Source organism: Meles meles, chromosome 9 (assembly GCF_922984935.1).
Source record: "Meles meles chromosome 9, mMelMel3.1 paternal haplotype, whole genome shotgun sequence".
NCBI classification, from domain to species: Eukaryota; Metazoa; Chordata; class Mammalia; order Carnivora; family Mustelidae; genus Meles; species Meles meles.
The window spans coordinates 39,757,152-39,770,738 of NC_060074.1; the positions used below are offsets into that span (position 1 = coordinate 39,757,152).

General features: G+C 48.0%; 1 protein-coding gene across 4 annotated transcripts in view; it reads left to right on the forward strand.

Annotated features, from left to right (window-relative positions):
• Positions 1 to 13,587, forward strand: part of ARMC9 (armadillo repeat containing 9) — a 158,768-nt gene that overhangs the window by 49,782 nt on the left and 95,399 nt on the right. For all 4 annotated transcript variants that reach the window (XM_046019594.1, XM_046019592.1, XM_046019595.1 and 1 more), the window contains exons 10-11: positions 7,092 to 7,126; positions 10,523 to 10,634. In XM_046019594.1, the coding sequence (XP_045875550.1) occupies positions 7,092 to 7,126; positions 10,523 to 10,634 (147 nt within the window). The remainder of the gene's footprint in view (positions 1 to 7,091; positions 7,127 to 10,522; positions 10,635 to 13,587) is intronic.

Here is a 13,587-nt window from a genome sequence, read left to right on the forward strand (position 1 = left end):
TGTGCTGGGCAAACACAAATGCAGAGACACTCCAGGGAAGGAGTGTCTGATGGAGGAGAGTGACCATCTTTACTTGCCCTAGGATGGACAGAAGTGGGGAGGGAGAAGGCTGACCATGGTACGGAGTCCAATGCTGACTCCAAAGGTGGAAATCCAAGCATAGCTCCATGGGTGAATCCCAAGTCCCACCTCGTGGTACCTGTGGGTTTCAGGGTTGGTTCATTGGCTGGAGAAGTTTCCATTTAAATGCATCCTTACTTGGGAAAATGGCCATTTAGGAATTAAGTCTTTTTCAGCAACTCCCAGGTAGACCCCATTGGGAATATAGGTTAAAATACTGCCAGGTGTGATTGCATTATATATACTTAAGGCTCACGACCTGCGAATCTTACAGAGCATTTACTTTAAAACCAGCCGTCCTAAAACAAACAAACAAACAAAACAACCAGCCGTCCTTCTTAGCAATAAAAACCTGCAGGGGCCTGGGGCTGGGGCTGGTGGGGACCGTTTCTCAGGGTGGCCTTGTGCAGTTGCTCAGGAGACACTGCTTGGCACTGTTCTGCCAAGGAGGACTCTTCCTAAAGCTTTGCTGTAGTGTGGACGGCGGCTCTGGCTTGAAGTTCAACGCCTTCTGACCTTATGTTGTCTGTTGCGTTGCTTTCTTAAGTCTTGGTGAGATGTCTGCTCCTTGTCGGCCTCACCACTGTGTCTGAAGGCAGTTTTCCCAGGTCTCGTATCCTTGTCCTGAGGAGGAGTTGCACACCTAGCCCGCCTCCCCCTGCTGCGCCTCCTACCCCAGTGCCCGTCACGTTTTTGATCTCACCCCGGTGATGTAAGGATTGACCACCTTTGATCTCAGCCAGTTGGTGGGACCATGATTGACAGAGAATAACTGTACCACTAGCTCGGATTTCTCCTCTGACTTCCAGACCTTCTCCCTGTGAATGTCTGATCGGCATATCATTTCTGCGTCCAAAAACGGGCTCATCTTTTCCTCCAAACAGGTGTTCTCCCCTCTTGCACTTCCTGTCTTGGGAAACAACGCTCCAGAGAACACCTGCGAATCACCCAAGCCTCTTCCCTCTTTGGGGCCCTATGTTCAGGCCGTCCTAGGGATCTGGGGGCCTTCCTCCCTCCTGACCCATGTCCTTGTTGCTTTGTGTTTCATTGAGGCTCTTCCTCTTTTTGTCCTGGCTAAAGCAACATTTCCTAACCAGTCTCTGTCTTAAAGCTCTCACCTGTGCGATTACTTACTCATGCCCACGGGAGCAAGGATGACCTTTCCGGTTGTGTCTTATTTATTCATGCCCTCAAGTTTCGGGAGGGATGTCAGTCCGTACAAGCATTGATCAGGTTACTGTCTTGCTTAATACCTGTCTTCACTCCAGGTCTGAAGTGCTCAGTGGGGAGTCCACAGCCTTTTGTGATCTAATGCCCATCCCCACACTCAGCGATAGTCACAGAAAGCAGAAGAGGCCTCAGCACCCCGGCCACTAGCACTTCCCAGAGTAAGCCCATTGCTGCTTCTTTCCTTGGCTAAGGCTCTCAGATGCCTGCAGGCTACAGGGCAGAGGCAGGGCCCAGCATGGGGCCCTCCGGGACCTGGTAAGCCAGAGAGACGCCTGCCCAGGAAGCATATCTGGGAACTTGGCACTCGCACTACACTGGCTCAGCCTCATTTCCAAATGCCATGGGAGCAGTGTCCCATTTCAGCCCTCCTCCGTCCCCCGCACGTACCCCTGCCATCCATGTCCTGCAAGCAGCCCTCTGTGTTGCAGAGTTGGCAGTAGCAACATCCCTTCGCTGTGTGTGGGGCTGTGCTTCCGGTCCCTGGCTTTTGTGGTCTCTTCTGCCCCGTGGCCAAGGCGCGTTTCCTCCCACTGTGGTTATTTAACCTCTTCTAGGTCATCTCTGTCCTGGAGCTCGCTTGCCAGGGGGCCTGCCTTCTCTGTTCCCCTGCTCTCCTACACAACACAGGCAGCCACAGTGGTCCAGCTTATGTCCTGAGGCCAGGGGGGAGGCTGGTGACAGGTGGGCCTGGGCTTAGGCTTCAGGCCCCAGACAGTGCCTGCCACAGCCTTGGGGCTCGGGCGCTGCTGCTGATGTCAAGCCACAGCTCCTTCTCTCTGACCATCCGGGGCTGCCCACACCTGCAACTGTCCTGTGCAGCCCATGCCTACAGACCCTGATCCTGGTGGGTTCTCCCGTCCCCAGAGCCAGCCACTGTCGTATGAAGTAGGGGACGTGGCATGCTCCAAGATGCACAACACTCAGCAGCGCACTGAAGTCTCTTCCGGAGATCCCTCCCCACCCCCATACACATGCAGACGCTCTGACCAAGGGACCCTGTGTCATGGTACACCTGAGACCGAGCTCTGCAAACACTTTCTGACGTCACAGAGCATGGGAAGAGCCCCTCAGCTCGCTGACGGCCTGCTCCTGTGCCCCCATCCGTCCTTGTCCGCCCACAACGACCACTGGCTTCGGGGAGCAGTGATGGCTGAGGGCCAGGCACAGTACCTGGCCTGCAGTGAGTGGCCGAGGAGGTGTAATGCTGCCATTTCACGCTCTGCTCAGGGAGAAATTCCTCTCTCCCATATCCAGGTGGCGTAGGGAGCCTGGGCCCAGCCCGACACTGTGTAGGTGCTCAGTTACTCACTGGTGGGTCGGTGTACATTCGTCCTGTCTTCTACCTGTGCTTTGAAAGGTTGCCCTGCCTTCCTCAGGCAGGAAAGCACCTACCTGTCCAGTCATGTATCCACGGTGAGGTTCTCCCAAGCACCCCTCGTTTGATCCCAAAATCACACTGTGCCCCTGGGGCCGCAGGCAGGGCCCCTTCGGAAGCCCCCTTGTGAGGTGATCCAGTCTGGGCTGATTCACCCATGTTCAAAATCCACAGTTAGCTCATGAGGGAAAAAGAAAATTTTTTTCTTTCTGGTGGAGGAGGAATTATTATATTCCTGACTGTGACTAATGACCTTGGAGCTTCTCCCATCTTTCTCCTGAGTTATTCCTTGTCAGCCTATTGTAGCTCTGTCCACGCTGCCTGCAGCTGGTGGCAATGACTTTTAGAAATTTAGTCCAAAGTAAAGTTTAGTCAGAAGATCGGAGCAAACCCCTTAGGGCTCAGACATTACTACTGACGCCTCCATACAGTAGCAATATGGGTGGAAAGATGATAGATAGATAGATAGATAGATAGATAGATAGATAGATAGATAGAGGCTCTCATGAGTTCTCCGTTCTCTGGGGCGGTTTATACCCAGCTACCAGTGTTAAAGTCCACATCTTCCTAATGGAAGATGGAGCTCATTACTTTCAGCTGCAGCAGCCCCGTCAGTGAAGGGGGGAGCTCAGCACGGATGGACAGAGAAGGTGCTGACACTCCGGGTGCTCTCACGGGGGTCCACACCCCTGGTACACCCCTGGTACTGTCATTGCCACCATTTGCCGATGAGGCACAGAGAGTTCTCTGACCACTGATTCTCCCCACTGGCCTGTAAGCTCTCTGAGAAGGGGCTTTGCTCTGGTCACTCTGGTACCACCGTGCCCTGCAGAGACCTGGCAGATGGGAGGCAATCAGGAAGTACAGGCTGAGGGGAAGAGCACAGGCCTCTCGCTCAGGAAGATGGTGCCGGCCCATTCCTCCCACAGCTCAGCTCTGGGGTTTGGTTTGGTTTGGTTTGGTTTGGTTTTTTTACTTGACTGGATAATCAAAGCTCAGTAGTGTCTAACATACTGCCTCTTCTCATGAAAGGGTTAATTGTTAGTGCTTTTCAATTAATTTCTTCACAGAACAAATAGAATGACACGGAGTTTAGCAAAACAGAGGTAGTGTTTTAAAAGAACGGGCCACCTGGCACACTCAGTTGATGGAGTGTGGGACTTTTGGTCTCAGGTTAGAAGCTTGAGCCCCATGTTGCATATAGAGATTACTTAAACATTAAATCTTTTGGGGGCGCCTGGGTGACTCAGTCAGTTGAGCATCTGACTCTTGATTTCAGCTCAGGTGATGGTCTCAGGGTCATGGGATCGAGCCCCTCATGGGGCTCTGTGGACTCTGCACTAGGTATGGAGCTTAAGATTCTCTCTCTCTCCCTCTGCCCCTCCCCAATGCTCTCACACACACACACACTCTCTAAAATAAATAAATCTTCTCTTTAAAGATTTTACTTGAGAGAGAGCACACAAGAGCACAAGCAGGGGGAGCAGCAGAGTGAGAGGGAGAAGCAGGCTCCTCACTGAGCAAGGAGCCCGATGTGGGACTTGATCCCAGGACCCTGGGATCATGACCTGAGCCAAAGGCAGATGCTTAACGGACTGAGCCACCCAGGTGCCCCTAAACAAATCTTTTTTAAAAAAGATATACTATTAAAAAAATAAATAAGCTCTTTTATAAATAAATGAATGATAGGAAAATTTTCTTAAGGATGTGATGGATTTTATTTGTGAATATATGAACTAGCCAATAACACTACTTTAGAAATACATATTTTTAAAGATTTTATTTATTTATTTGATGGAGAGAGCGAGCACAAGCAGGGGGAGGGGCAGGTGGAGGCAGAGGGAGAAGAAGGCTCCCCACTGAGCAGGAAGCCTGATGCGGGACTCAATCTCAGGATCCTGGGATCATGACCGGAACCAAAGGCAGACCCTTAACCTACTGAGGCACCCAGGTACCCCTAAAAGTATTTTTTATTTGTCTTTATATTTGGCTAATATTTTAATATGTCTCTGCCCTTATTTGACTCATTTAACTTATTATCTTGGCTTCTTGGTCTTCTGAATGTGTTAGATGAGTAATTTAGGTATAGTTCAAATTTGTTTTCTCAACTCCTTGCTATTTAAGTCAATAATAGGAACAGGCATTTCCTTTAATTAAAAAAAAAAAAAATCAAGGGCTGGGGGAACCTGGGTGGCTCAGTCATTAAACCTCTGCCTTCAGCTCAGGTCATTATCCCAGGATCCTGGGATCGAGCCTGCATCGGGCTCCCTGCTCAGCAAAAAGCCTGCTTCTCCCTCTCCCACTCCCCCTGCTTGTGTTCCCTCTCTTGCTATCTCTCTCTCTGTCAAATAAATAAATAAAATCTTTTTTTTAAAAGTCAAAGATTAAAAAATATAAAAACATACTTGGTCATGAGCCATTTAAAAGTGAGATTTGCTGTCTCCAAGGTGGGAATCTGTGTGGCCTGTAAATACTGTAGACAGAAGCAGTAGGGAATGGAGCCATCACCTAGGGCCAGTTTATTAAACTGGTCAAGGATTCTGGAGGGCCCATCTTGGGAAGTCAGTCTTCATTCATTCATTCAACAAATGTTGATCATGTGCCTCTGTTTGCCTGGCACTGTACCAGGTGCTAGGTACATATATAGAGAGTAATGTGTCTCTGCTCATTATGGAACTCAGTGTCTGCTAAAGGAGAAAGCACAGAAATCATTGCAAAATCATCACGGTTCAATGCGGTAAGCGTGGGTAATGACCATTCCAGAGCTGTGGTGACACAGAGTGGACGGAGACCCACTACCCCCACTTTTGGAAGGGTTCCACAGAGACCCAAGATCTCTTCTCTTCTCCTCACTTTTTTTCCCTGAAATTCTTAGAACCTATCTCAAACATTCTGTCACTTTACCTATAAATCATTCAATGTATTTATCTAACAGATAAGGCCTTTACAAAACTAAAAGCAAACACAACTGCAATGCCAAATACAGTTAGCACTGTGTTCCTCAGTATCATACTTCCCTGTGCAGTCCCTATTTAGATTTCCCTGATTGTCTTAAAACATCTTTTTTTTAAAAAAAAAAAAAAAGATTTTATTTATTTACTTGACAGAGAGATCACAGTAGGCAGAGAGAGGGGGAAGCAGGCTCCCCGCCGAGCAGAGAGCCCCATGTGGGGCTTGAGCCCAGGACACTAAGATCATGATCTGAGCCGAAGGCAGAAGCTTAACCCACTGAGCCCCCCAGGCGCCCCTCAAAACATCTTTTATAGCTGACTGGAGTTGGCCCAACCAAGCACCACACACAGCATTTGTTTTTTGTTTCTCGAGTCAGTTTTAGTACATGTTTAATACAGCATTGTTTGTAGTGGCAAAAACAAAACAATAAGTAGGACACTGAATATCCATAAAGTGCGCAGTGGATTGGCCTATAAATAGGGTTAAAACAGAGTAGGGAGGGAGGGGGATTTTTCTGTAAACACCTCTATAGGGTTTGACTTGGTACAAAGTGTATACTATTGTTATACACAAAGAGAAAATCTTAATAAAAAAGTCAGCATAATAAGGTGATCTCCACTGCTTTTGTTCTCTGTGACATCTGACCAGGCAGCTTTAAGTGCCTCTGGGAGTTTGGTTGGGGAGGACCCACTTGTTTTTTTATGGAGCATTCCTTGGAGCAGAGTAACAACAAACCAAGGGTGGTGGGTGTCTTGGAAACTACTTGAGTAGTGTGTTGCTTAACTTCAGTTTGGGCTAATTTTTTTAAAAAAATATTTTATTTATTTTACAGAGAGAAATCACAACTAGGCAGAGAGGCAGGCAGAGAGAGAGGAGGAAGCAGGCTCCCCGCGGAGCAGAGAGCCCGATGCGGGGCTCGATCCCAGGACTCTGGGATCATGACCTGAACTGAAAGCAGAGGCTTTAACCCACTGAGCCACCCAGGCGCCCCAGTTTGGGCTAATTTTTATCTTATTTCTATTTTTATTTTTATTTTATATTGTTTATTTTAAATTTTCTTTATTTGTTTTAGAAAGTGCGCTATCGAGTGTGTATGTGAGCATGGGGGGTGGGGGTGGAACAGAGGGAGAAGGACAAGCAGACTCCACGCGGAGCCTGATGCAGGGCTCATCTCATGACCCAGAGATCATGACCTGAGCTGAAATCAGGATTCACATGCTTAGCCAACTGAGCCATGCAGGCATGCCTGTTTGGACAAATTTTTAAATCATATATATTATGATAGAAGAATCCTGATAGATCAAAACCCTTGCAAATCTGTTGATTTTGTGCGAGTACAGTGATTTAGGATTAATGCATTGCTCTCACTGTTTAACACGGCCTCTCTTCTTCTGTTTCCGCCCCCCATCCTCAGGCTTCAACCATGTTGAGAGCCTCCTTGGCACCTGGGTAAGTAATTGCTTTTAGGAGTTGTTAGGATGGAGGACAGCTCTAGGTAAAACTAGAATTCAGAGTAACTTTCATGGACATTCATCTTAAGAGTCTAGCCTAGAGAAGTGTCTTTGATTAGCTAGAGCTCCATGTGGATATAAAGGAAATACCAGTAATTATAAATAATACTGTTAAAGTACTTTCTAGTATTAATTCTCTTTATTTTGGAGAGCTCGCATCAAATGAGAAAAAATTGTTGAATTGTTCCTATGATATTCTGTAGAAATTAATCTTCTGTCGTTGGACAGTCATCAGAGGGCTGCAATGTCTAAATTTTATGTTCTCTGCTGACTCACTTGTGACCAGGACCACAGGATAGCTTTGTGGATGCCTGAGCATTCCTATCCATATCGATTAGGTTGTCACCCGTGTGGGTGTCTGGCATTCGGGAATTTCATCCGGTGTGTATGTTGCAGTAACAAGGAAGTTGAGAACCTTTGACAGAGGCTTAAGGACTAGGGTGGGTTCTGATGACCCTCTGAGTACCGCCCCCACCTTGTTGGAGGGGTTCAGAGGATGCTGTCAGATCATTCCAACCCCTGAGAGAGGTACAGCTTGCCTCCTCCCTCAGGCCTGCATGAGTCTGACACTGACCCTGCACTTTGTTCTCTACAGACGGCTGTATAACGTAGTGCTGATGAGACAGACAGCTGGGGTTAAAATCCCACCTCTGCCACCGGCTCTGTGACCTTGGACCTCTTCTGTAACTTCTCTGTGTCTCAGTTTCTTTCCTTGAGAAGAGACAATAATAATAATAACTTTCTCATAGGATTATTGTGAGGATAAAAATGAGTTCCTGTGTATAAAGCACTTAGTACAATGCTGGGACTTAATAAACTCTCCAGTTTGCTAATGTCCCCTGGGGTGTAAGAGGCAAGGTCACCTGCAGAGAGTAAAGGGGGTGGTTGGTGGAGGGGCTAAGGAGGGCAAAGGAGAAGGTATGCCACAGTCTTCTCGGATAGCAGGAGAGTGGCCGGACCACAGAAGTGTGGGGCGGCTGAGCAACTTAGTTGGCGATATATTTAGTCGCCAGTATCGCCATTATGGACAAGTAACTATGGCCCGCATTTGACAACGTCTCTTCCCTCCAGAAAAAGCGCCCCAGCTATAGAATAATTTTAGACTTCGCTTTACACATGGAACTTTTTGTCTAGAAGAAGACCTTGTTTAAATTTTAAATTTAAAAAAATCTTTTTTTCATGTTGAAATAATTTCAGAGCTACAAATACTGTACAGATAATTCCCTTATGTCCTTCACCCAGATTCTCCATGTTGATATATTTGTAAGCTCAGTACAGTTGTCAGAGTCAGAAAATTAATGCTGATGCCGCATCATCTCACCTGCAGGCCTTCCTCACATGTTAGCAGCTGCTCCATTCTGCCCTTTGTCTGGTCCAGCGTTCAGTCCAGGATCACACGTTGACGTGGTTGTCATGTCTGTGTTTCCTTTCATTTGAAGTCATTCCTCTATCCCTTTCATGGCCTTGACACTTTTGAAGAATACTGGCCAGTTATTTGTAGTGGGGATTTCTAAAGTATCTGTGTTCATTTTTAAACACAACCGTATTGGCCTCAGGAAAATAGGTGCCAGAATGATCAGTGCGCACGTGCGCAGGACTCCGCTGTGTGACGTGCAGACTAGAACTTCCTCCCAGAGTGTTCACTGAGATCTCATTTGTTGCCCTCTTCTCTGGCCTTTTTCTCCAGGGCCCTGTGAGAAGATCGCCTTTTGTCTTTTAAAAACTAACATTAAGAAAACTAGCATGTAATTTTTTTTATAGTGTAATACATGCTCATTACAGAAAAGGTGAATGCTACAGGCATATATGAAGAAAATTTACAGTACCCTAAATGCTGCGCCCCCCAGAGTCTTACCTCCTTTCCACCTTCCACCCACCCTTATCTCTCTTCCACCCTTTAAAACTAATGAAACAAGTGAAATGGGTGAAGGAGACCGAGAGGTGCACACTTCCACTTAGAAGTTTGCCTCCTGGGAGGCAGTGGACTGCGTGGGAACTGTAGTCAGTAATACTGTATTGCAAATTTAAAAGTTGCTGAGAAAGTAAATCTCAAAAATTCTCATCCCAAGAAAGGAAACGTGGGAACTTTGTGTGGTGACAGAGGGTAAAGAGACTCAGTGTGGTGACCACTTAACCATCTGTACACAGATGGCGAATCATGATGCCGGACGCCGCACCTAACATCATGTAGCTTGGTTATACGTCAATGGGAAGCAGAAGAACCCTCATCTTTTTTTTTTTTTTGAAGATTTTATTTTTTAAGTAATCTCTACCCCCAACCTGAGGCTCAGACTCACAACCCCAAGACCAAGAGTTGCACACTCTACCGACTAAGCCAGTCGGGTGCCCCAAGAAGCCTTCGTGTGCCTCTTTTCACCCAAGTCCTCATGAGCCCGCATTTAGTATTGTGCCCAGAGTACTGATCTTAATATTCTCTGCACAGTCTCAGGAAGACCATACTGTTGTTTTACTTTTGTTTTTGACTTGTTTTATGCTGAAATGATTATAATAGAGTCACAGGAAGTTGACCCCCCAGCCCCCCCAACTCCGTGGTGACATCTTCTGTGCCACGTACAACATCAAAGGGAGGACGTTAACACGGGTACAGTGCTGTTAGCCAGATCGCAGGCCTCGCTCCCTTGCTCTGGTTCTCCCGTATGCTCCAGCCCCCACTGTGGAGCAAAACAAACTGAAGACTCTGGGGAGACCTGGCTTTCCCCGAGGGCTCCACTTGGGTCCTCTTGAGGAGGGTTTGCAAACGGCCCTACTTGCTCCTCTCTCCCAGATATGAACCCGTGCTACTTCCTGACGTGCCCTTTACCTCCTTGGGGTCGACTGTGCTCCCACTCTTCACAGTTGTTTCCTCACCCTGGTCTGTCCCTTGTGTCCCCCCAGTTCGGTGCCTCGGGCCTGAGCAGGTAGCAGCTGCAGGATTTCAGGGAGCACTCTCGCAGGTGCTGCTGCTGCTGCTGGTCTCCAGCTTTGCTCCGGATGCTAAATAAGACTGGAGTGGTGCCGCGAGTTCTGGTGCCTCCAGGATGATTCCATCCCCATCCGACGGAGCCCTGGCCCTGTGTGAGCACAGCAGTTTCTAAACCTGGCCAGGCAGGGACTCCTTGTGTGGGGAAAGACATTCAACAAAGCCCCAGTACTTCCACGGGAAAGGCAGAGCAGAACTCAATGACACGGGGTGGGGGTGGGGGGCAGCGGGCCTGGACTTCATTCCAGGAGTGGAGAAGACAGCCGGGCCACTGCTGGTGTCCGGAAACTCAGGAAGTGTAATGAATGTGCCCTTTGCCCTTTTTTCTCTCTTCGAACTTGTGTGGCTGAGTAGGAAACTGAAGGATGTCCCGTTACTGCCCTCCTTGGATTATGAGAAACTGAAGAAGGATTTGATTTTGGGGAGTGACCGCTTGAAAGCCTTCCTGTTGCAGGCTCTTCGCTGGGTACGTACCTTTCCCTGGAAGTTAAGACACGGTCTTCCTGGCTGGCTACCTTGCTTGTATCTTATACCCCATCTACTACAAATCTTTCCTCATGCTGCCTGCCGACACCTAGAGCTAAAGGTAAAAACAGCTTCTGAAGACAGCATTGGCCTCTTGGTAAAAACCCAGGTGTGGACCTCACAGCTGCCTTTGCCTCCCCTCACTCGTTTGCCATGAGCCATTTTAAGCCTGCACCCGTCACCCATTGTAAGCCACCCTCACAGCCAGCGGGGTCGGCGCGGGAGTGCCCAGGGTCACTCTCTTATGACAGCTTCGCAAAGACTTCTGCATTCAGGTGCTATGTGGAGCCACTCGAGCAGACAGTGGGGGTGGACCCTGATGAACCAGTCTTAAGAGACATCAAGCCTCATCTGATAGCTGCTTTTCCTCCCACTCTTCAGATTGGGAGGGTAAGTCAGTGGTTCTCAAGGTTTTTAGTCTCAGACCTGTTGACACTCTTGGAAATTACCGAGGACCCTAAAGGCTTTAGTTTATATGAATTCTATCTTCTACTATTTAGAGTATTAGAAATTAAAAACCGAGAACATTTCTAAATATTAATTCATTTAAGATGAACAATTATGAACCCAGAACATAACATAAATAATGTATTTTTTATACATAAAAAAATAACCCTTTTCCAAACCAAAAAAAAAAAAAAAATCAGGAAAGTGGCATTGTTATACATTTTGGCAAATTTCTTTACTGTCTGGCCTGATGGAAGGACAGCTGGATTCTCACATCTGCCTCCCCAAGTGAGTCATCACCGTGTCATACTTCATATAGCCTCTGAGAGATGGACCATGACAAAGATAAAACAGGGGCTCCTGGCTGAATCAGTCAGTAGAGCAGGCGACTCTTGACTCAGGTTTGTGAGTTTGAGCCCCACACCAGGTGCAGAGATTACTTAAAAAAATAAAATCTTTAAGGGTGCCCGGGTGGCTCAGTCAGTTAAGCATCTGCCTTCAGCTTAGGTCATGATCCCAGGGTCCTGGGATCGAGCCCCGCCTCAGGCTCCCTGCTCAGCAGTGGGTCTGTTTCTCCCTCTCCCTCTGCCCCTGCCCCTCCACCTGCTTGTGCACCTTCTCTTTCTCTCTCTCAAATAAATAAATAAAATCTTAAAAAGAAATAAAATAAAATCTTAAAAAGAAATAAAATAAAATCTTAAAAAAAGAGAGATCATACCTTAGTATTATTATGAAAATAATCATGACCTTGTAGACTCCTTGGAAGGTCTTTGGAGACTCCTAGGATTCCCCAAAGTACACTTGAGAACTGCATGTCTAGGCCAACACTGCTTGGCCCTTTAACTGAATAATCCATTCTAACTTGGGCTGTAATAGTGTCAGACCCCTTCATGGCTCCCTGAATTTCAGGGTATTGGCATCAAAGTGGCTTTGAGTAATTTCCCCATCCCTGTAGACAAAGGTCTCCTCTCTTGTACTTGGGAAGATTGGTCATGCTTCCTGGAACATGGTCTCGGGGAGTGCTCTGAGAATGCATCCAGGATCAGCAGACTGACAGGAGTACTGTGGCCGATGGGTAATGTCTGCTTCAGTTGACTAGCGTGGGTGCCCACCGTGAGGAGTCGCAGGGGCCATTGTCTCTGCCCGCTCAACTTAGCAGACTCATTCTCTGGCTCCTAGTTTGTCCATCCAGCAGCTCCTCCTCTCAGTCCATGCTACGGAACCTCTTGGGGAGGCAGGCTATTCCTTTGCCGAACGAATGACATTGTCATAGATTAACCAGGAAGAATAAACAGGTGTCTTAAGATCTTGTCTGTGTCCCCCTCCAGCTTGTCACCCCTCCACCCCATTCCAGCACCCTGGCCCTGGCTTCAGGGAACTTGGCGGAAGGGCGGCAGCCCCCACCTGTGACACTCTTGGCACACCTTCCTTTAAGTGCCCTCTGCCCTCAGGGCCTTCCTGTTTGGCCACAGTGCATCCAGTCTGCCAGCAATACCCACCTCTAGAGGCCTCCGCCTGTCAGTTCTGGCGGGGGGTCTCCTGCTCTTGTCTTCTTGCCATGTGGCTCTTCACACGTCCGGCTCCTCCTTGGCCAGTGGTAGGGCCCATGGTCTCGGGTCTCCAGTGGAATTTTCCTGGGAAAGCAAGGACATCTCACTTCATATGTGACTTTCCCATATAATTCATACCTGTACACACTCATATGTACATGCACACACACATTTCACACACTCTCCATACAACATTTTTTTTCCTAGCCCTATGGACAGTGAGTTTATCCTTAACAAAATGCAAGAGACTTATGACTTTAAAAATCTACAAAATTCTACCCACTTACCCCTTACACACACACACACACACACACACACACACACACATACACACTCAAACACACACAGTATTGCTGCATCAGTCCCTATAGTATAAAGTCTAACTTGTTGGTGATGCATTGGCTCCAAGCCCTCCACAGCCTGCCCTGTGCCCAGCCCCCACTGGCCTCCCCCAACATGCCCCCTTGCATTTTCACGCCTCCTCAACCAGTACCACACTTCCTCCCCCGCCCTCCCCCCACTACCCACCATACTCACATTCCCCCATGCTGGCTGATAGTCTGCTCATCCTTCAGAGACCAATTCTAGAGCCCCTTCTTGTGAGGAAAACTCTCTAGGTGTTGGTGGGCTCTCCCTTATCTGTACACTTACTGTCTGGACATTTTTTTTTTAAGATTTTATTTATTCATTTGACAGACAGAGATGACAAGTAGGCAGAGAGGCAGGCAGAGGGAGAGAGAGGCAGGCTTCCTGCTGAGCAGAGAGCCTGATGTGGGGCTTGATCCCAGGATCCTGGGATCATGACCCAAGCCGAAGGCAGAGGCTTTAATCCACTGAGCCACCCAGGCACCCCCTGTCTGGGCATTTTATCATTTCCCTTCTCTGGTGAGCTGACTC